Source organism: Mus caroli, chromosome 17 (genome assembly GCF_900094665.2).
Source record: "Mus caroli chromosome 17, CAROLI_EIJ_v1.1, whole genome shotgun sequence".
In the NCBI taxonomy this organism is placed as follows: Eukaryota; Metazoa; Chordata; class Mammalia; order Rodentia; family Muridae; genus Mus; species Mus caroli.
The window spans coordinates 19,931,771-19,953,538 of record NC_034586.1 but is presented as its reverse complement, the minus strand read 5'-3'; the positions used below and the strand labels follow the sequence as shown (position 1 = coordinate 19,953,538).

At 43.8% G+C, this 21,768-nt stretch overlaps 1 protein-coding gene and 1 long non-coding RNA gene across 3 annotated transcripts in view; one reads left to right on the top strand and one right to left on the bottom strand.

The window, feature by feature from the left end:
• The window catches only part of Pdpk1 (3-phosphoinositide dependent protein kinase 1), an 80,206-nt gene that overhangs the window by 8,996 nt on the left and 49,442 nt on the right, over window positions 1-21,768 (top strand). The window contains exon 1 of one of the 2 annotated variants that reach the window (XM_021185956.1): window positions 1,948-2,099. The exons of the other annotated variant lie outside the window; for it this stretch is intronic. Coding sequence (XP_021041615.1) covers window positions 2,076-2,099 — 24 coding nt within the window. The 5' untranslated portion in view covers window positions 1,948-2,075. Of the gene's footprint in view, window positions 1-1,947; window positions 2,100-21,768 lie in introns of those variants that run through there. 2 annotated transcript variants of the gene reach the window in all.
• Window positions 824-1,736, bottom strand: LOC115029704. The gene is made up of 3 exons (XR_003835250.1): window positions 1,699-1,736; window positions 1,336-1,414; window positions 824-1,050 (listed from the first exon to the last, which is right to left on the bottom strand). It is a non-coding gene; the product is annotated as an uncharacterized LOC115029704 (long non-coding RNA).

Sequence of the window (21,768 nt, the reverse complement as noted above, 5' to 3'; positions counted from 1 at the left end):
AATCCGCCTGCCTCTGCCTCCTGAGTGCTGGGATTAAAGGCGTGTGCCACCACGCCCGGCTCTTATCTACATTTCTTTTGAGAAATCTTGCTATATTGCACAGGTTGGCCTTGAACTCAAGTTATTCTCCTCCCACTTTATATGGCTCCATAGGTTCACTCCACTTCATCTGGATTTAAACTCTTTGGAGTGAGGCAGGTAGTATCTTTTAGCAACCTCCTGAGTCTGGTTAGTGCTGTCTGTGTGCATGTGTGTGTCGTTATCCTCTTGAGCATGGTCAACCTTCCAGTGGCTACACCTCGAGGAAGAATGGCTTTTCCCTAATGGCCATCAGCTGCCAGTAACCACGGAGACAGGTGTGAGCCTGGTGAGGCCCCCTCCTGTCAGTGCTGGAACTTTGATTGGCTTGATCCTATGCAGGTGAGCACAGCAGTGGCGAGACCCTCGGTGCCAGGCCACATCAGGGTCAGAGTCAGCATTTCTCAGCACTGCTCCTCTTACATTCCCAAAGTTCCCTAAGCCTTATTTGGAGGGGGATCATAGAGATGCTCCATTTTATTTTGTGTTTGTTTGTTTTGCAAGACAGAGTTTCTCTGTGTAGCCCTGCCTCTGCCTCCTGAGTGCTGAGATCAAAGGAATATGCCACTCTGACCTGGTTCTAGATGCCCCATTTAAGGCTGAATACTCACAGTAATTTTCAGCACTTTAAATTACTTTACACAAATGAGAAATATCTGGAAATGGGTGGTGAATACCTGTACCCAAGCACTAAGGCAGGAAATCTAAGGCAGAAAGATCATGAATTCAAGACAAGCCTGGTCTACATAGTGATGTCCAGGAGACGGGGTTACATACTGAGACACTGTCTCAAAAACACCACAAAAAACAAAGGTGGCAAGGGCTATGGGTGTATTTAGAAACATTTAATTTTGAGATGATCTAGCATGGGTGAGGTCTTCAGTTAATTCCCAACACTGAGAAAAAAATTGGGGAAGGTCTGTAGAGATGGCTCAGTATGATGCCTGCTATGCAGACAAGTCCTCAGCACTCCTGTAAAAGAAAGCTGGAGATGGTGGGGGTGTGTCTGTACCTTCACCCCTGGGAAAGCAGAGACAGGGGGACCACTGCATCTCACTGGCCAGCCAGCCAAGAAGGATCAGCAAGCTCCAGGTAGCGACTGGTATAGGAAGATATCAGACAAACCCACAAAGTGGACATACACATACACTGTACATACAGCACAAAAAGTTTACAAAAATTGTATGCGTTTCACCATAATTTAAAAAACATCTACAGCGGTTGTCATGATGACAACTAAAGGAGGATGTGGCATACCTGTCATTTCAGCAGCTGGGAGGCTGAGACAGGATTGCCGCAAGTACGAGGCCAGTCTGTTCTCGATAGTGAGATCCTTCTGGGAAAGGAAAAAAAAAAAAAAAAAAAAAAAAAAAAGCAAGCTCACAAAGACAGCCAAAAAAAGAAAAGAAAAAAAGACATCCATCAAAATATAGGCAAAAACAGGTTCATCAGGAGTGACAGGACGGCTTGTTTTCTGCTTCAAATCATAGCCCAATTTCTCTCCCAGATTACTCGTGACCTGTGAATCAGATTCAAGTTGTCCGGGCAGTAGGTTCGAGCTCAGCCCTGCTGCTGCCCCAGGCGTGACCTTGGCCCGCTGGCAACCGAGCCTCAGTTTACCTGACAGGGAACGCGGATGACAGCTCGGCGCTCCCGACCCGGCCCCTCCCCGTCACCTCTGATTGGCTCGCTCAGCCTCCCTCTACAAGCGCGCCGGGCCCCAACCCGGAAATTCGGCTCTCGGTCGGGGGCGGGGCCCTCACGGCCCGCCGCGAATGACAGCTATACTGACCAATGGGCGAGAGGAGCGGCGGCTACGTCGCGGAAGTCCTGCTCAGCGTCGCGCGGGGGCGGGGTGGCGCTGGGGGCGGCAGGCGGCGGGGCGGGCGCAGGATGAGGGCGGCCATTGCTGGGGCTCCGCCGCGGGGAGGAGGACGCTGAGGAGGCGCCGAGCAGCGCAACGCTGCGGGGGAGGCGCCCGCGCCGACTTGGGGCTCATGGCCAGGACCACCAGCCAGCTGGTGAGCGCGCCGCTGCTGTAGGGCGCACCGGTCCGTTACCCGGGAGCGTGGCGGTCGCCTGGGTTCTGCTGGGCGAGGCGGGGCGGCCCGGTGTCGCGGGCCGGGCGGCGCCTCACCTGCGGCTGGGTGGCGGGCAGGACTGTTGGCACCGGCCGAGGGTTCCTCTCGGCTGCGGCAGGGAGTGCGGGCCCCGGCTCGGGCTGTCGGCGGCAGCCGGGGGCGCTGACAGGGCACGGAGGGCGGGGGAGGCCGGGAGGTGTCACCCGGCCGGGCGGGGTGGAAGTGCCTGGAAAGTTTGTTTTCGGCTCTGTGCAGCCTGGAGCCGAGCCTCTGGGCTTACCTTGAGGTCCTGCCCCTGGAGGAGCATTCTCCATCCTTTACCTGGAGGAGGTTCCTGGGAAGCAGGAGATGTGAGTTCCTGCTTGTAACACCTGATGCTGGAGGCTCCTTTCCAGATTCTTGGTCAGCGGGGCATTTCGGTCCTCCTCTTGCCTGCAGTTCTACGCTCAGTGAGGTGGGAAGCCCTGGGAGGCCGGGCTTAGAGGCCCCAGGGAGGGCAGCCTAAGTTTGACAGGGAGGAGGGGTTTGGGGGGGGGGCGGGCGGAAGGACGAGGACGACAAAACCAACCACTTGTTGGGTGAAATGTTTGTTTTCTCTGTGTTGTTGAAAGTATCCATAGTTGTATTTTCTGGTAAGTTTTAGAGTTCTTAGATCAGCGTGTCTGCCTTGTATGAGATATGAAGTGGCTGATGAGAAGAAGCCAGACGCGGAGCAAGATTTGGTTCAAAAGGCAAACCTCCTTGGGCTAGGGCTGTGGTTCAGTGGTAATCTGCTTGCTTCGCATGTTCAGAGCTCTTGGGTTCGATCCTCACTCCAACTTTCAGGGAGTGGGGCGGGATGGGAAAGGGTTGTTGGTCTCTTTATTCAAGGGGACTGAAGAAACTCCTTTGGTTCAGTGTGGTCTAGGATGGGTCTGTGGTAGTGGTTTTGAATGTTTTTGGAGGGTCATGAGCCCCTTTAAGAATCTGAAAGTATGGACTCGTTTTGAGAAGCATACACAGTTGCACCGAATTTTGTTGCTACTAGAGGCTCTAGAGCCTTCTGCATCTCATCCATGGACTTGAAGTTAAAACCCTCTACTGTGAGATGGATGGTAATTAATCCACATTCGAAAAGCAGGAGGACCTATCCAGCTGAGAAAAATGGTGAAAGGCAAAAAGGGTGTTGCAACACTTGTGTCTTTACCCCCGGGGTGCTTGGGCTAGCACGCAAAAACATGAATCGTGGAAGTCAGAGTGGCAATCCTTTGGATATTTATGAAGTGAACTTTGACACAATGATGCTTTTGCAATGTATAAGGTATTTGATGGTGTCTATGGGGAGAGGAAAGGTGTGTTTTCTCACTCTGTCTTGACACTTCCATGGTAGGCAATTTGACATCTACAATTTTCTTCTCATCAGACAGCTTTTTCGGTGTTAAAAGCACTGGAGCCTAGTGAGCAGAAGAAATTACAGAATAAACACAATAGACTTCGCTGTAAGAAAATGAGAAGCACTAGGCCGTGCATCTTGTCATCTGTGCACGTGTGAGAATATGCTTGGCTTCCTTCCTGTTAGGAAAGGCAGACATGGTTCCATTGATGGATTTTTTTTTTTTTTTTTTGGTCTGAGAACTGGGAGATTTGCATAGTTAAAGTGTATTTGCATGTGAACTTTAACCTGGCTTGCTGACACTGTCTCAATTAATTTTCCTCAAAGCCTTTCCCCTTTTCCCTTGTAATGCCAATAGTATGGCCTGAGGCTGTGGAAATAGGCCTAGCTCAGTCTGCAGTTAAGGTGGGCCAGAGCTTTTAAGTACCATTTATTGAGCTCTTCAAGGCAGGTATTTAGATGTGTACTTCAATCGTATTGTGTTGTGAGGTAGATATTGTTCCCATTTAACAGGTGAGGAAACTCAAGTAAGAGAGGTCAAGGACATGACTCATAAATAACAGACTGAGTTTTGGCAGAGAACCTAGTGTCACTCTGTTACGTGAGGATCTCCCAAGAGAAAATCTGTGGGCAGCTTAGCCAAGCACCTGGTGTGAGGAAGTCCTCAGTGCCACTACCCAGGATGTCTTCTGGAGTTTGAGCCTCCTAAGCATGTTAACTGTGCCTTGTTGGAGGAGGAGGGACAGTATATTTCTGTGGGCAGATGACCACATTCTTTGACCCCGGGGCCCATTTTCAGTGTCTCCTTTCAGAAAACACCTGTTGGAAGAAGCTGTGTGTAGTTTTCCCTCACTGAGGGCTGGTGCTCTGCTAGGATGAGGCTTGGACCCCTGCTCCTTTGGAAAAGAGATGTGGTTAGGTCAGAGGGACAAATGGGAAATTGAGGAAAACTTAAGGTGCTTTAGATTTTCCAAGGGTCCTCCCTCTGTCAGGGAAAGTTAAAAAGCATGCAAAAAAATTCAAATTATCAAGATTTTTTTTTTTAAAGATAAGGATCTCATATAGCCTCTGAATAACCTGAAACTTGCTTTGTGGACCAAGTTGGCCTTGAACTCACAGAGATCTACCTGCCTTTTTTCCCTAGTGCTAGGATTAAAGGTGTGTGACACAACTAGACCAAGATGCATCTCTCTCTCTCTTTTTTTTTTTTCCAGGGGTGGTGGTGGTGATGATGATGATGTAGGTGATGTTGCCCTGGCTGGAACTACAGAGATCTGCCTGCCTCTGCCTCCCAAGTGCTGGGATTAAAGGCTTGCCACTACCATCTCTCAGCTTTATTATTATTATTATTATTATTATTATTATTTCTATTTCATATGTATAGGTATTTTGCCTGTATTGTATGCATGTCTGCGTGTGTGAATGTGTTAGATCCCCTGGAATTGTACAGTTACAGACAGTTGTGAGCTACCATGTTTGTGCTAGGATTTGAACCTGGCTCCTCTGAAAGTATTCTTAACCACTGAGCAATCTCTCTAGCCCCCCCATCCCCTTTTAAAGATTTATTTATTCATTTAATGTATGAATACACTGTTGCTGTCTTCAGACCCACCAGAAGAGGGCATCAGATCCCATTTCAGATGGTTGTGAGCCACCTTGTGGTTGCTGGGAATTGAACTCAGGACCTCTGGAAGAGCAGTCAGTGCTCCTAACCACTGAGCCATCTCTCCACCTCCCCCCCCCCCAACAGTCCCTTTGTAAGATTTACTTTTGAGCTGGGACATGGTGGTACATTCCTTTTATCATCCCCTCTGCCAAGAGGCAGAGGTAGGCAGGTCTCTGAGTTCGAGGCTAGCCTGATCTACAGAGTGAGTGCAAGAATAGCCAGGGCAACACAGATACACAGAGAAACTGTTTCAAAAAAACAAAAAATTATGTGTGTGTGTGTATGTGCATCTTTTGTGTGCAGTGTCTTTGGAGGCTAGAAGATGGCATTAGGTCCTCTGGAACTGTAGTTATAGATGGCAGCTACTCTGTGAGTTCTGGGAACCTGTCCCCTGCAAGAGTAAAAAGTGTTCTTAATTGCAGAGCTGTCTCTTCAGCCTGCCATGTTACATTTCTTGAGTAAGCTCTTATGTCTGTCATAGAATAGTATGTATTTCCATCTCCAGTAAGGCAGGGGAGGACCCCATAAGAGATGGAAGTGAGGGATTGTTTTATGCTTCTTTTTGAAAAAAAAAATATATTTTCTTGTATGTGTATATTTATCTGTGAGTAAGTCCCATGTGTGCATAGGTACCTCAAAGACCAGGAGAGGGTCTCTGATCCCTTGGAGTTTGAGGTACAGGTGGTTATAAAGCCACCTGATATATAGGTTCCAGGAACCAAATTTGGGTTTCAAGCAAAAGCAGGAAGTGCTCTTAATATCTGAGTACTTCTTATTTTTTTTTTAAAGATTTGTTTCTTTTTATGTTCATTGGTGTTTTGCCTGCATGTATGTCTGTGTGAGGGCACCAGAACCTCTGGATCTAGAATTATAGTTGTGTGCTGCCGTGTGAGTGCTGGGAATTGAACCTGGGTCCTCTGGAAGAGCAGCCACTGCTCTTAACCACTGAGCCATCTTTCCAGCCAATGTCTGAATACTTTTGAAAGAATATTTTTTTAAAGATTTATTTATTTATTATATGTAAGTACACTGTAGCTGTCTTCAGACACTCCAGGAGAGGGAGTCAGATCTTTTTAGGGATGGTTGTGAGCCACCATGTGGTTGCTGGGATTTGCGGACCTTCGGAAGAGCAGTCGGGTGCTCTTGCCCACTGAGCCATCTCACCAGCCCTTGAAAGAATATTTTTGATATGAATCTTATGAGAAGGAAAGTGTCTTAGCTAGCAGCTGTCTGCAGCGATATAGGGCTGAAGGCAGGCTAGTCTTAGCCTCTAGGCTGCTTTCAGTACAGATTTGGGGAAGAAGAACAGGTGGCTCCTGGGGACATGTGTTTCCATTTTCAGCCTGTCCTCATCTTCTGAGCCACTTGAGCTGGAGTTAAGGTGCTCCCAGGCAACTGATTGATGCTGGTAGGAGCTGGAGATAAGGCTCTCTGAGGTGATGTTTGGAGAGTGGCCCTCAGCGTGTACTTTTCTCTTCCCAAGTACTGTCTTCTGTGGAGTGCATAGGGAGTCCCATGTGGGTTTTCATTTCTTTGAGGAGAGCAAGTCTTTGCAGAGGAACACAGTGGTGCAGAAATGACTCCCTCAGCAGGTGCAAATGTGCTGCAGGCCTGTCTGTGGGATGACAGGTGGCAATGGGGTATGAAGTGCAGTTGTTTTGAAGGCAGGTTCAAAGGGCAATACAATGGGGGAGGAAGTGTTGTGTGGAAACTGTAAGTTTGGGCCATATATGGATCAGATTTTCTCAGTCATGCATTCTTCTGTGACTGGATCACCTTGTTCACTTGTTTGGTATGATGCCAGACCTTTTTGGAGTTACTTGAATGTTGTGAGCAGGTTGTATGTTCAGTCAGTCTCTAGCTGTTAGATCAAAGGCAGTGAATGTTTTTATTAGTGTAGGGATGTGTTTTCTCTGTGATGAGAAAGTGCTGTTTGGAATTGTGATGGGTGGTGGGTCCTGCTTTGATACACTGGTTGCTCTTCAGAGGACCTGTGTTAGATTTCCAGGACCTACATGGCAACTTACAACCACCTCGGGGTCCAAAGCCCTGTTTTGGCCTCCTTGGGCACCAAGTACATAGACAGACTTACATGTTGGCAAAACACCCATACACATAAAAACATTTTTTAATCTTAAGAAAGAAAAAGAAAAGTATTTAAGTCAGGTTGGAAGGCTAAGGCAGGAGAATCACTGAACTCATACATTTGAGGAAAGCCTGGTCAAGATAATCAGAGAGCCTGTCTTTTAAGAAACAAAAAAGAACAATTCATTATAAAGGACTGGGTTATAAAATATTGATTATATATTGAGAAAGGGTCTCACTGTAACCCTGGTTGTTCTGGAGCTCACTGTATAAATCAGGCTGGCCTAGAACTCACAGAAATCTGCCTGTCTTTGCTTCCTGAGTGTTGAGATTTAAAGGTGTACAATACCACTGGGAAGGATTGATTATCAATCCTTGTCAGTCCTTATTGATTGCCTGATTCAGGATTATGATTTTAGGTGGCTGGATTATATAGAGAGTAAAAAAACTAGAACAGCAAGTAATAAAGGTTCACTGCTTACTGCTGAACATGAATGCATGATTTCTGCCTGCAGTTTGTCAGGGGGCCAGATGATGGTAGGCACATTGTTCTTGGGTGGTCTGGTGAGTTCCCGAATTTCACAGACAGATCAGTCTTCCTGCCTTTGTACTAGTCTGTCGTACCCTGAGGGGAGTGGTATGTACAGACCTTGTTGGAAGGTCTATTTAGATGCTAAGGATGTTCCTTTTGAGGTGTGTGTCTTGTGTATGCTTGGGGGAATCACAGCTGGTTTTCCCACTCAGGGGCCTCATGGTCTCATCAGACTTTGGTTGAAATGACCTCCACCAGAGACATAGCTTTTTATAGTGAGATTGTGGTTAAAGCCCCATTCTTTAGCTATTTTTCCTCTTTTAAAACTTGAGTTGTAGGTTTAAGTGGCTGTATATGCTATCAGAGAAGGCTGGTAAGATTTTCAGAAAATTTCCTCAGAGTCTTAACCAAGAGCTTTGATCTGAGGTAGAAATGTGAGAAGGGGCTTGGGCTAATTTTTCAGTTTTTCCTTAGTGTTTTTGGGGAGACATAAACTGGATTTGAGGGACAGTCCTACAGTGGCTATTTATCTCTGGACCTGTGGAGCTTTAGTCCTAGGAATTGCACTTGTGTACTTTTCTCTGTACTGGAGGGAGACTGTTTAAATCAGGGTTGTTGTTGTTCTTTTTTGGTTTTTTGAGACAGGGTTTCTCTGTGTAGCCTTGGCTGTCCTGGAACTCACTCTGTAGACCAGGCTGGCCTCGAACTCAGAAATCTGCTTGCCTCTGCCTCCCAAGTGCTGGGATTAAAGGTGTGCGCCACCACGCCAGGCTTGGTTGTTGCTGTTCTTTGCTTGTTACCATTACATGTGACTGCCCACTCGCTGCCTTCTTTGTGTTCTTTCTGTCCTTTCCTTCTGGCTTCTCCCTTTCCTCACTCCAAGGACTTGCTGGTTGTATCTCCAAGTACCACTGCTTGTGCCCCCTCCTCTTCCCTCCTGGTTTTTTTACTTTGTTTCTCCCAACACAGACACTGACAGACAGGCAGGCAGGCAGGCAGGCAGACAGACAGACAGACGGACGGACGGACGGATGCATGCACAGATGCACGCATGCACGCCTATGTCCAGGCAAATGTCCAAGATGTTTGGGGCTACCAGGTTCTCAGTGGCCTCTTGTCTTTCCCATGTTTTCTCTTTGCCTGAAGAAATTCTCCTCTGTGGAAGGCCCCTCACACACATTTCCCATGGCTGTATAGCCTTGTCTGGTCAGTATGTTTCATGGTGGCTGCCCTTTCCCCAGGCCTTGGTTCTACACCATTTGTTCTGTGTTCCATGTCTGTGTCTTTAAGGAAAACTCTCTTGTAGCCTTGATTTTTAGAGCCAACAGCCTCTAGGTGACCCCTGTTACTCTTTTCTCACTCTGCCCTCTTGGTTCTTATACCTAGCCAGGTGTTCTTTGGTATCGATAGACACAGTTCTGCTCCTCAGTCCCCATCTATTATTTGTTTGTTTGTATTTATTTATTTTTAGGCAGGGTTCTCTGTGTAGCCCTGGCTATCCTGGAACTAGCAATGTAGACCAGGCTAGCCTCATAACTCAGAGATCTGACTGCTCTGCCTCCAGAGTTCTGGGACTAAACACCTGTATCACTGCTGCCCAGCTTCCCATCCCTTTCAGGATCTTGATATGTCTCTTAGGCTAACCTAGATCCTCATCCTCCTGCCTTAGCTTTCCCAGTGCTTGTATTCTGGTATGTACCACCACCTCTTGTTTACTGTCTGTCTCTGTCTCTGTTGGTGTCTGTGTGCCAGAATTCAACTCCTAGTATTTTTTCTCTAGGGTCACCCACCCTTGTGTTTTGAGACTCACAGGGACAAGGGGCTCTCATCAATTAGGCTAGACTGGCTGGCAGCTAGCCCCTGGATCTGCTTGTCTCTACTTCCTGAGTGCCGAGATAACTAGGGATTCACCACCACACCCAACTTTTTATGTGGATTCTGGGAATTGAATTTAGGTCCTTTGCATGACAAGCACTTTAGTGATTGATTCATCCATGCAGCCAGTCTCCTTTTCTCCTTTCCATCCTCCTCCCTTTTCTTCTCTTTTCCCCTCCCCTCACTCTTCCATTTTTTGTATCTCTGTCTCTCTTTGTCTGTGTGTGTATTTACATTTGTATGTGCATATGTGCCTGTACATATGTGAACAGGAGGTTTGACATTATCTTCTTCTACTTTATTTTGTGTGTGTGATATATGTATGTGTAGGACAGAGATCAATTTAGGATGTCTTACTCCATTGCTCTCCACCCAGTTTTTTGAGGTCAGGTCTCCCAGTGAACCTAGAGCTCACTGTTTTGGCTAGACTGACTGGCAAGTGCTGAGATTATAGGTATGCACTGCAATGCCTGGCTTTTTACTTGGTTGCCAGGTATCTGAACTTAGGCCCTTATGCTTGGTTAGCAGCATCCTATCCACTGAGCTATCTCTAGGGAGCTCTAATTTTTGAGACAGGGTCTTTTCACTGAACCTGAAGCTAACCAGTTCAGCAAGACTGGCTGACATACTGCCACACCTCACATTTTACATAGGTTCTGTGAATCTGAACTCAGTACTTTACCAATTTAGGCAATATGCTCAACACATCCCCTCTGTGTTATTCCTTTCTTTTCTTTTCCTCCCTTTCTGTCTGTCTGTCTGCCTGCCTGCCTGCCTGCCTGCCTGTCTGCTTGTCTGCCTATCTGTCTTCAGACACACTGTAGCAATTTTGAAGACAGACAGGTACTATCTGATGCCAAGTATTGGTATATATATCCTTATGGTCAGAATGGAATTATGGGTCTTGGGGAGAAGAATAATGGGGAGGGGGTTCAGTATCATTTTCATCATGTTACATCAAGGGTGCATGCTATCAAAGTGTATTACTGCCCAAAGATAGTGGCACCTTTAATCCCAGCACTCAGGAGACAGAGGCAGGTGGATCTCAATGAGTTCAAGGCCAGCCTCGTCTACAGAGCAAGTTCCAGAACAGCCAGGGATACACAGAAAAACCTGTTTCAAAAAGCAAAATAAGGGGCTGGAGAGATGGCTCAGTGGTTAAGAGAGCACTGACTGCTCTTCCGAAGGTCCTGAGTTCAAATCCCAGCAACCACATGGTGGTTCACAACCACCCGTAATGAAATCTGACGCCCTCTTCTGGTGCATCTGAAGACAGCTACAGTCTACTTAGATATAATAATAAATAAACCTTAAAAAAAAAAAAAAGCAAAATAAATGAAGTGATGTATTGCTGTAGATGTTGACCATGATCAATCTGGCTAAGAGTCAGTCTTTATCCTTACCTTATGTATAGCACAGAGCTAGTGAATATAGTATTATACTCTCTTGGATTGTTACTTTTATACTCTGATAATGTTTGCTAATCATAACTTAATTTCAGCACAAAGCTATGAATATGATAGTATATGCTGCTAATCCCAGCATTCAGGAGGCTGAGGTAAAAGAACTGTTTTGTCTTCTAGGACTGTTAGACAACAACAGCAGCAACAAAAATCAACTTCAAAGTAGTGTTGGAATAGGTTGTTTATAGATTTAGGGCACTTAAAAAATTTTTTATGGGCTGGCAAGATGGCTTAGTGGGTAAAGGTACCGACTGCTCTTCTGAAGGTCCTGAGCTCAATTCACAGCAACCACGTGGCAGCTCACAACCACCCGTAATGAGATATGACGCCCTCTTCTGGTGTGTCAAAAGACAGCTACAGTGTATAATAATAAATAAATAAAATTTTATGTACTTTGAATGGTGTGTGTGTGTGTATGTGATTTTTTGTTGTTGTTGTTTTTTTCGAGACAGGGTTTCTCTGTGTAGCCCTGGCTGTCCTAGAACTCACTTTGTAGACCAGGCTGGCCTCGAACTCAGAAANCCGCCTGCCTCTGCCTCCCAAGTGCTGGGATTAAAGGCATGCGCCACCACGCTCGGCTGTGTGTGTGTGTTTGCATGTGTGTGAATACATGTGCCTGTGTGCAGAGGCTCAAAATTTTTAGATGTCTTCCTCAGTGTTGTATTGAGACAGGGCCTCTTGCTGAACCTGGACTTTGCTTAATTCCAGCTACTTTGGTTAGGCAGCTTGCCCTGGAGATGCCCTGTTTCTGCCTCCTGAGTGCTGAAATTACATGTTTCTACCACCCCTGCTTAGCTTTTTATGTGGGTGCTGGGGATCCAAACTCTGGTTGGCAAGTTTTTTTCTATTAAGCCATCTCCTCGATAAATGAAGAATGGTATTTTTAGCCTTTTTCTTTTTTCAAGTTTTACCTTTGAAAAGAGGGATGACTAGGTATTTGCATAACTGACAGAACTTTTGGTTGTATTGAAATTTAACAGTAACTTGATGTCAAGGTGATTGATGCATTGCACTTGTCTGCACAGAGGGTTTGGGTTTGGCTTCTTAATTGTGGGAGGAGGTAAAGAGGTTGGTGCTAATAAGTCAGCTGCATCCAAGCAGAACTTTGAAGTTATATTAGGGTGCATGCCCTTGGTGGATAGTGCTTGACAGTCCAACTCTTGGGTTGAGAGGGCTGTATTTTCTGCCTAAAACGTCAGAACAAACTTTGTCACCATAGAACTTGAATGATGGGCATGCTCACACCAGTCTCTGTTGTTTCCCTCCTCAAAGCCTGGATCTGTAGAGCCACAGCCAAGAGAGCTAGATCTGGTAACTAAATTCTGAGCCACTAGATGACATGATAGTTTTAGTACCTTTGTGTCATCTTGATTGTTGTGGCTTGTTTGTTTTTGGCTTTGTTTTCCTTCATGCCTCAGGAACTACCGAAGCCTTGAAACAATTTCAAACCTATTCTTTACTTTGTACACTAAAGTTCTCCCTAAGTTCTGACCATCAAATATTAGATAAAAGGTTAGTTGAATTTAGTGCTGAGCACCAGTATTGTGAGCTGAAGCTGTTGCCTTAGTACTTGAGCTGTAGCGGAATCATTGTCCTCACACATCTGCATCCCCAGTTCCTGTAGAAGAGCCTCAGAGATGCCAGTCTAATCTCTGTACTCCCATAGAATGGCTACTTCCCTTAAGATCCTTAGGATTGGCTTACAGTGTCTCCCTTGAAGCTTAAGAAGATACTACTACCTTCCTTAGTACCATAGGGCTTACTCTGGTCTCTGCTACTCTGGGCAAGGTTCAAAAAATCTCTTCACTGGGCTTGGCTTGGCTATAATTTCCAGGATGAGTTCTTTGGTACTAAGAGGAGTAGTTTGCTCTATGGATTGGGGCAGTCACTAACAGAACCACAGTTATATTCCCAGTCCTTCTATTGTTGGTCCTAGTGGTGGTTGTGTTCCTAGCACTTATTTCAGAGTATCCCACTTTAGTTAGTGCCTATCCTGTGTGCCCATGCATGATATGCAGTGAGTTGATGTTGAAAGCCCCCATCATCCTAGGCAGAAGACAGGCTATGTCAGATGTCAGAGCTAGCATGTCAACACTGGTTGTTGTGCAGTACCATCACATGGACTTTTCTTTTGGATACTGTTGGGAGTAGAACCACCTTGGGAGAATTGCCTGTTCAGCCTTTTCTAAGGAAGGCTTGCTCTGCAGAACCACTACAGATTCTAGGGAAGTTGGGATCTTAGAAACATGATACCTGTTCATACCTGACCTGACTACTGTTTTCTGATTCCCACAGTGGAGTGTGAGCACTTAGGCACTCCAAATGGACTGTGACTTATTTTGGACCCAGATAGAAAAAAATTATTGCTTCTTCTGTGCACAGTTGCAGAAATTCACAGCATTTATTGCATGCTTTTTCTATTATCAACTAATTTTTTTCTTGGTACAGTCTGACATTTTTTAATGTGTTTTTCATTGGTCCATATTACAGTATTTACTGATTATATGTATATAGCTGATTATTATCAGATACACAATTTTTAAAATGTGTATCTAATTATAGATTTTATTTATATGGATTCCTTTTATTTTTAGTTCAGAAAGAAAGAAAGCTAGCCTGCTTGCCTCATGATCTAAGTGGTGCTTTTTTTTTTTGTTTGAAGGCATAGCCTATCCTGTGCAGCTGCTATTGGCACTGAGTACTATGTCTGGATCAGAGGGGTATGGGAGGTGCCTGGTGGATAGTTTTAAAGAAGTGATCATAAACAAAATGGACTCCATGCTCCTGGCCTGAAAAAACTCTTGGGTGAGAAACATTTCTGTTTAGGAGACAGCTTGCATGGTTTGTTTCCCATGAGGCCAGCTAACCACTGACTGCTTCATGGCCTGAAGGAAAAGGTCAACAGCCTGGCATTTCAGGTGCTTTATGACTGGCAAGAATGGTGCTCAGTCAGAAGCTCAGCCTTCTTGGAGCTACTCTAGAGGGTCTGCTGAAAAGACCTAGTCCTCAAGGTCGCCTCAGTGGGTAGGCAGGGACAGCTCAAGGAAGAGGAGAGTGGAGAACAATCTGCTTTGTATAAGCAGGGACATGGCCAAGAATGTAGGAAGTTTCTAATTGGAAGGCTAGGAAGGCCAGGTGGTCCTTACTTGTTACTTAGCTTGTTTGCATAGAGACTTGGTTTATTTGCAGATTCAAGCCCAAGAAGTTGGTAATGTTAAGAAATTCATGCCAAGCATGGTGGTACACGCACACCTTTAAGTTCCAGTACTCAGGAGGCAGAGGCAGAAATTTTGTGAATTCAAGGCCAGTCTGGTCTGTCTACAAAGTGAGTTCTAGGACAGGAACTGTTACACAGAGAAACCCTGTCAAATGAATGAATGAACAAACAAACAAAAACCAAAACACAAAAGAAAAGAAAAAAAGAAATTCATACTGGAACAGGAAAGATGGTTTAGCAGTTTAGTACTTTTCTGGAGGACCCAAGTTCAGTTTTTTGGCATAGGCAAAGCCACACACACATGCACACACACACACACACACACATAAATAACATAAAAATAAAGTGAGAAAAAAAATTTATACGAAGCCTGCTATAGTAGTCTTTAATCCCACAACTCTGGAGGTAGGAGGATCATGAGTTGGAGTCTAGCCTGGGCTACATAGATTCCCTACCCTCCCACCAAATAAAACTAAACCAAACTTACACTAAACCCTTTCTTTCTATTTCAGATTATTTTCTTTCAGTAATCCTGTATTCAAATTATTTATTGAATTTGACCCAAAGTGTTTACAAGTTCTATAAGTTTATGCAAAACTAGCATGATAGTTACCTCACAAAAATCATTAGTATTATTTGAATTTTAAATTACATTTATTTATTTTGTACATGTGTGTTTGATTTCTCAAACATGTTAATGTGGAAAGAGAGGACAGATTCCACCTAGTTGTCCTTTGATCCTACATAAATAGAAATTATATGTAGAGCTGAGCATTGGTGTTCATGTCTTTAATCCCAGCAGGGAGACAGGTAGATAGATTTCTGTAAGTTCAAGGACAGCTGATCTATACATACCTATTTCCAGGACATCCAGGGTTACAGAGAGACCCTGTCTCAAAAACTAAATGAATAAACTTTATTTTGAAATACTTAGTTACAATAAACACTTGACTCAGCTTGCCTAGTGTGGATACCTTTCAAAACCAGCTTGTTAGCATAGGACAGCATTACTGGAGGAACTTTAGACATATTTGGGACTTCTGTACTTCTCCCTAGAATGCTGTGTTGCGTTTAGCTGTCGATGCCTCTTGCATCCCTCTGATCCTGTGACTTTTCTTATTTTTCATGATTTTTTATTTTTTGTGAGAGAGAATACTGGTTAAATATTTTATAGAATGTCCCATGATTTAGATTTGTCTGATGTTCTTTTTTTTTTTTTTTAAGGTTTATTTGTTTGTTTATATGAGTGTTTTGTCTACATGTATGCCTGCAGACATATATCTTCTGATGTCAGAAGAGGGCATCAGAATCCACTGTAGATGGTCATAATTAACCATGAGTCACCATGTGGTTGCTTGGAACTGAACTCAGGACTCCAGAAGAGCAGAACAACCAATGCTGATAAACACTGAGCCAGCTTTCCAGTCCAGTCTGATGACTTCTCTTTTCTTTTCTCTTCTCTTCTCTCCTTTTCTTTTTTTAAAAGATTTATTTATTTAATGTATATAAGTGTTCTATCTTCATGTACACCACCTGCATGCCAGAAGAGGGCATCTGATTACATTTATAGATGGTTGTAAGCCACTATGTGTTTGCTGGGAATTGAACTCAGGTCCTCTGGAAGAGCAGCCACTGCTCTTAACCTCTGAGTCATCTCCAGCCCCCAACTGATGTTTTCAATGTGATGGTTATAAGAAACTCTATGGAATCAAGATGGCCTCCTGCATCCTGTTGTAGTTCATGATACCTGCATGACTCATCATTCATGATGTTAGATGAAGTTCATTGTACTTGACTAAAATTAAGCCTGTGGTCCATGATGCTTTCAATGTGTGTCATGTAATGTAGTTTGTTTGTTTGTTTATTTTGGAAGGGACTTTCCTGCTTATCCAGTCAAATCCTTGTAGATGAAAGACACTGGGGATTTGTAGAGTTCCTGACTGGTAGAGGTTGGAGCTGGCCTGTAATACAGACTCTCCAGACAGTCACTATTTACAGGCTTAAACACCTCTAGGATCCATCCAAATAGTGGACTCCTTGACGAGACTTGTTTCTCTTTAAAAAAATTTTTTTTTTAAAGTTGGGCATGGTAGCATACACTTTTAGTCCCCAGCACTCTGGAGGCAGAGGCAGGCCTTGAGTTTGAGGCCAGCTTAGTCTACATAGTGAGTTCCAGGACAGCCAGGGCTATGAAGAGAGGTCTTGTTTTGTTTTTTGTTTTGTTTTTTTTTTTTTTAAAATCAAACAACAACAATAACAAACTAAGGTTTAAGTTACTTGTATGTATTTATTTTACTTATGTGGGTGTGGGCATGTGCACAGTACATGTGAAGGTCAGAGGACAACTTCCGGGAGTCATTTCTTTCCTTCTACCAGATGTGTCCCAGGAACTGAAGTCAATTGAAAGGAAAAGTTAAAGTGCCTTTACCTGCTGACCCACCTTACTAGTCTGAGACTTTTTTTGTTTAAATCAGGGCTCGATCCTTGTCTCTCTCCTACTGCCTTTGGAGATGGCACTTCCTATCATCCTTCTGCACAGGCAAGGCAACACTTGCTGCTTTCTCAGCAGGGAGTCTGTCTTGGTTTTTGTGATCTTTGTGGTTAGCTTTGAAACCTCAAATTTGTTTTCAGGTAAAACTACTGTACCATTTATTGTATGACCTTTGCCTTGAGTCACATACAAATGTGAGGGCTGTTTGAGGCTTTTAATTAAAAATATGTATTTCTAAAGACAATTTTGCTAAGTAGAGCAGGTTAACTTAGACTCACTATTGTAGTCTAAGCTGGTGGTGAGCTTAAGATCCTTCTTCAGTTTGTGAGTTCATGTGACACCGTGTCCAACTTAAATGTTTGTATTCAGACTTGATCTTTTTATTTTGTCCATGTTTTCCTTAAACTCACAATTGTGCTGCCTCAGCTTTCCAGTGGCTGCAATTACAACACATGCCACTATGTCAGCCTTTTTGTAGTTTTTTTTTTAGATTGAACCAAGACTGGAATTTCTTCAGGTACAAAACTTGGAAGACAGGCATATATCAGACAAGTCAGGGCTTTGACTTGTTTGTCTCAGTCTACAGCAGTGGCTCTCAACCTTCCTAATGCTGTGACTCTTTAGTCTGTTCCTCATGTTGTGGTGACCCCAACCATAAAATTATTTTCATTGCTACTTTATAACTGTAATTTTGCTACTGTTGTGAGTTGTACTGTAAATATTTGATATGCAAGATATCTGATATGTGAACCCTGTAAAAGGGTCATTTGACCCCCAAAAGGCTTATGATGCACAGATTGAAAACCGTTGGTCTACAGTCTCCTCCACACTGCATTAGTAGATAGTAGAAGGTAGGAATGAAGGGTTGGGATGATGGCTCAGTCAGGAAAGTCCCTGCCACTTTAGCATAAGAACTTGAGTTCTGATCCCTGCATCCATGTAAATGCCAGGTAAGCATCTGTGACCCCAGTGCTGGGTAGCTGGAGACAGGCCAATACCTGTAGCTCATTGTCAGCCAGCCTACTCAGTTGTTGACCTCCAGGTTTAGTGGAAAAGCTGTCTCAAAAAATGCTGTTGAGAAGTGATTGAGGAAGACACTGGATGACAACCTCTGACTTCGTGTATCCCCACTGCATCCACATTTACACACAACACACATAAAGGTAGGGTGGATAAGAAGATAAGATAGACCAGCACTGCATATAATGGGGAGGTACTTTGAGGAAAGGGTGACATTATTTTCTGGATGCTGATAATTGGGGTCTTCACCAACAGTGGCTGATAGGCAGAGGGTCAGAGGACCTCTGGTCTGTTGAAACCTGTGGTTAGGTACTTAGAATTAGCTGCAAGAATGTGGAATCCCAAGCTGTCCTTTTATTCCTGTTTCTGGTGGCAGCAATTCTAAATTGGTAGAGGTGTGTGTGTGTCATACTTGTATAGAAAGATCTACAGATATTTCTGTGCATGTTGAGAATGTTTTGAAATTCTCCTCTGGACTTAGCCATGCATAGTGACACTGTTTTGCTTGATTATTATTGATTTCAGTGAGAACCTCTTTATTCAGAAGGTGGAGCCCAGCAGGAAGATGGTTAGGGATAAAAACTGAGCTCTTGATTGATTCTGCTGGAGGGGATTCCTGTCCAATGGCCTTCACCCACTTGGTTGAATAGTATTTTGGGGACTGGTTTTGTTATTCTCCTATTTTTTTAAAGATTTATTTATTATTTATATGTAAGTACACTGTATCTGTCTTAAGACACACCATTAGAGGGCATCAGATGTCATTATAGATGGTTGTAAGCCACCATGTGGTTGCTGGGATTTGAACTCAGGACCTTCATAAGAACAGTCAGTGCTCTTAACCACTGAGCCATCTCTCCAGCCCCGTTATTCTCCTATTTTAAGCACAGAATAGCTTCTAAGTAAAAACAAAAGTTTGACTCAATCCAGCATTTTCCTTTTAGGGTCTTTCAAATGTAATAGTCATATTAGTATGGTTGTACATGTATACATGGGAAATGCTGGGTAAACACAGTGTCTTCAGGGCTCTGGAACTTTCTGATAGACCTTGTTTAGGTCCCAAGGAATCTTGCACCTTGCTTGGAGAGATGCTGTTGATGGTAATGGATAAGCCATACCTTCTGGGATAGAATTGAAGAACAGTAGGAGGGGAGGGCATAGTGAGTCAATGTGAGTGGATAGAAGCAGTCTAACTGCAGCAGTGACATGGCTGGAGGAGCTGAGAGACCTTAGCTTGTCAGATCATAGACAATCTGCGCTTGCGCGAGTGTCTGTGTGTGTGTGTGTGTTTGTGTTCTCTCACACACACACCCGACATACACACACACACTTTGAAGCTGTGGAGGAAGGTTCTTTCTGCATAACAAATATTCATATGTAAGAGTTCATCTTAGCATTTGACTTGGAGTCCTGGAGGCCAAGGTTCTTGTAAGGAACTAGGGCTAAAGCTGGAGGCTGATTACAAAGTGCCAGGGGCAGATCTCTTGTCTGGAAGGGAAGTACTCTGTGCCTTGCAGGCCCTGAAACAGCATTCTGATTCTCCAATTAGATTGTGGTGAGAGACATTTGTTGAATGAATTTAATTCCCAAGGAAAGATTCATGTTTAAGTGGCGGATAATATGATTTCAGATTAGAAACACAATTATTCTTAGTTGTCAACTTCAATGTGAGTTAATTAATTTTAGCAAAGGAAAATCAAGAACCTGTTGCTATTATTGTTTTCTGGTTAAGAATAGGTTACACTTAGTAAAGCTTCTAAATAAGATATTTGTTCTAAATTTTACCCAAGATATTTTGATGGTGAAATGGAATTTTTGTAAAAGTTTATTTTATGTGTATGACTGTTCCCGTGTGTGTATGTGTACCACATGTATGCCTGTTGCCTACAGAGGCCAGATGAGGGTTTTGGATTCCCTAGAACGGATGTTACAAATGATTATGAGGCACCATGTCCATGTTAGGAACTGAATGTGGGTTTTGTGTAAGAGCAAATGCTCTTACTCACTAATTTCTCCAGGCCTAGAAATGGAATTTTAAGTCCACAGGTTGGATTATCATGCTATTTCTAAAACAATTCTCATAGTTACTGATTTCTTCCTGTTCTGTACACAAATCTGCATTCTGAAAGTACTAGTTCATTTATCTGTTCTTTAGCAAATATCACTTAGTGTTTAATCACTCATTACAAAAGAAACTAATGAACAAATGACTGAATGAATGAGCCTGGAAGTCCAAAAGGCTTTTGAGACCTCATGTTGTCTCATTGATAAGGTTCTTCAGACACTCATGTCTGTTCCCACCAAGACCACCTGCCCACATCTTCTCCTTTCTAGAGCCTGTTCTGGTGGTGGTTCCTGTTGCTCCAGAGCATTCTTTATCCTTTGTAGCAGTTAAGGTTAAAAGTTGTCCAGGTTAAGAGTTAGTCTGTCCTTTCCTCAGAAATCATCACTGTTAACTGATTGGTAGATTGTTGTGTACTGAATGTTGTTTTGTCTTGTTTTCCCCCAAAGTTGCACATAGATTAAAAAAAATATTCTCCTTAAGAGTGGCTGTATAATTGATGAACCCTCCTTCCTTCTTTTGAAAAAGGACCTTACTACAAACTGTTGGCTTGACTGGAACTCTGTATTTAGACCAGGCTGGTCTTGAACTCAGAGATCTACCTGCCTCTGCCTCCTGAGTTCTAGGATTTGTTGGGGGTCCGGAGTTATCTCACAAACCACGTGAACACTAATCTCAGCCAGACAGGGATGGTTTATTGAACATATACTAAGGATTGGTCAACAAGGGCAACAGCTAAAAACTTTGAGCTGGATATATCTCAGGGCCAGCTTATAGAGGCCAAAACCACAAAAACTACAGTGAGCTCATACACAGGTGCTAGAAGTGCTACCTGGTGGTCAGCCCTGATTCAAGCCTTTTAGAAATAACAGTTGGGGCTGGAGAGATGGCTCAGTGGTTAAAAGCACTGCTGCTCTACCAGAGGTCCTGAGTTCAATTCCAGCAACCACATGGTGGCTCACAACCATCTGTAATGGGATCCGGTGCACTCTTCTACTGTGTGTCTGAAGACAGCTGCAGTGTACTCATATAAATAAAAAATAAATCTTTTTTTAAAAAAAGAAATAACAGTTAAGATTGACCTTTGATGGGTCCCATGTGAAGCCAACAGTTGTGAAATTTCTTAAGATTAACAAGCCTCAGAACATAACAGGGTATGTGTGTGGTCAACCTGACCCTGTTCTGTGTCAGTGACTGGCAGGCATATTACCGTAACAATATGAAATAGCTGACAGGCATGGAACAAAATGGCGCCCTATAGCTATGCTAGGGAAGTAGCCTTCAATAGGATTAAAGGCGTGGGCTATCATGACTGACCTGATTTTTTTTTTTTTTCTTTTAAATACCTGAGAACCATCTTGTTCAGGAGCATCACTACCCAAGCCTCTCTTGTTGGGCAGACCAGACTGCCCACGCAAGGTTAACTTGCTACCTACCAGGTATTTAGGGACTGAGGTGCTTTACCAATGTATGATTCTACAGTTAGCAAAAATAAGCCTTTATGTACCTAGAAATTAGTCTCTACCAGAGGGTTAGTGAAGCTACTGTCTGAAGCTCTAGAAGACTTAAGATGTCTGACATGTGACTTGAGATAAGGCAGAGAAGAAACCCACCAATTATTTGTTTTCTTTTGCCTTTATATTTGTTTGTATCAGTGTGTTTGCTGATCAAATGTTTGTTACATTTAGCAATTTTGAGCTGCTTAATAGATTGATGATTTCCTAAAACACTCAGCAGAGCCGGGTGTGGTGGCGCACGCCTTTAATCCCAGCACTCGGGAGGCAGAGGCAGGCAGATTTCTGAGTTCAAGGCCAGCCTGGTCTACA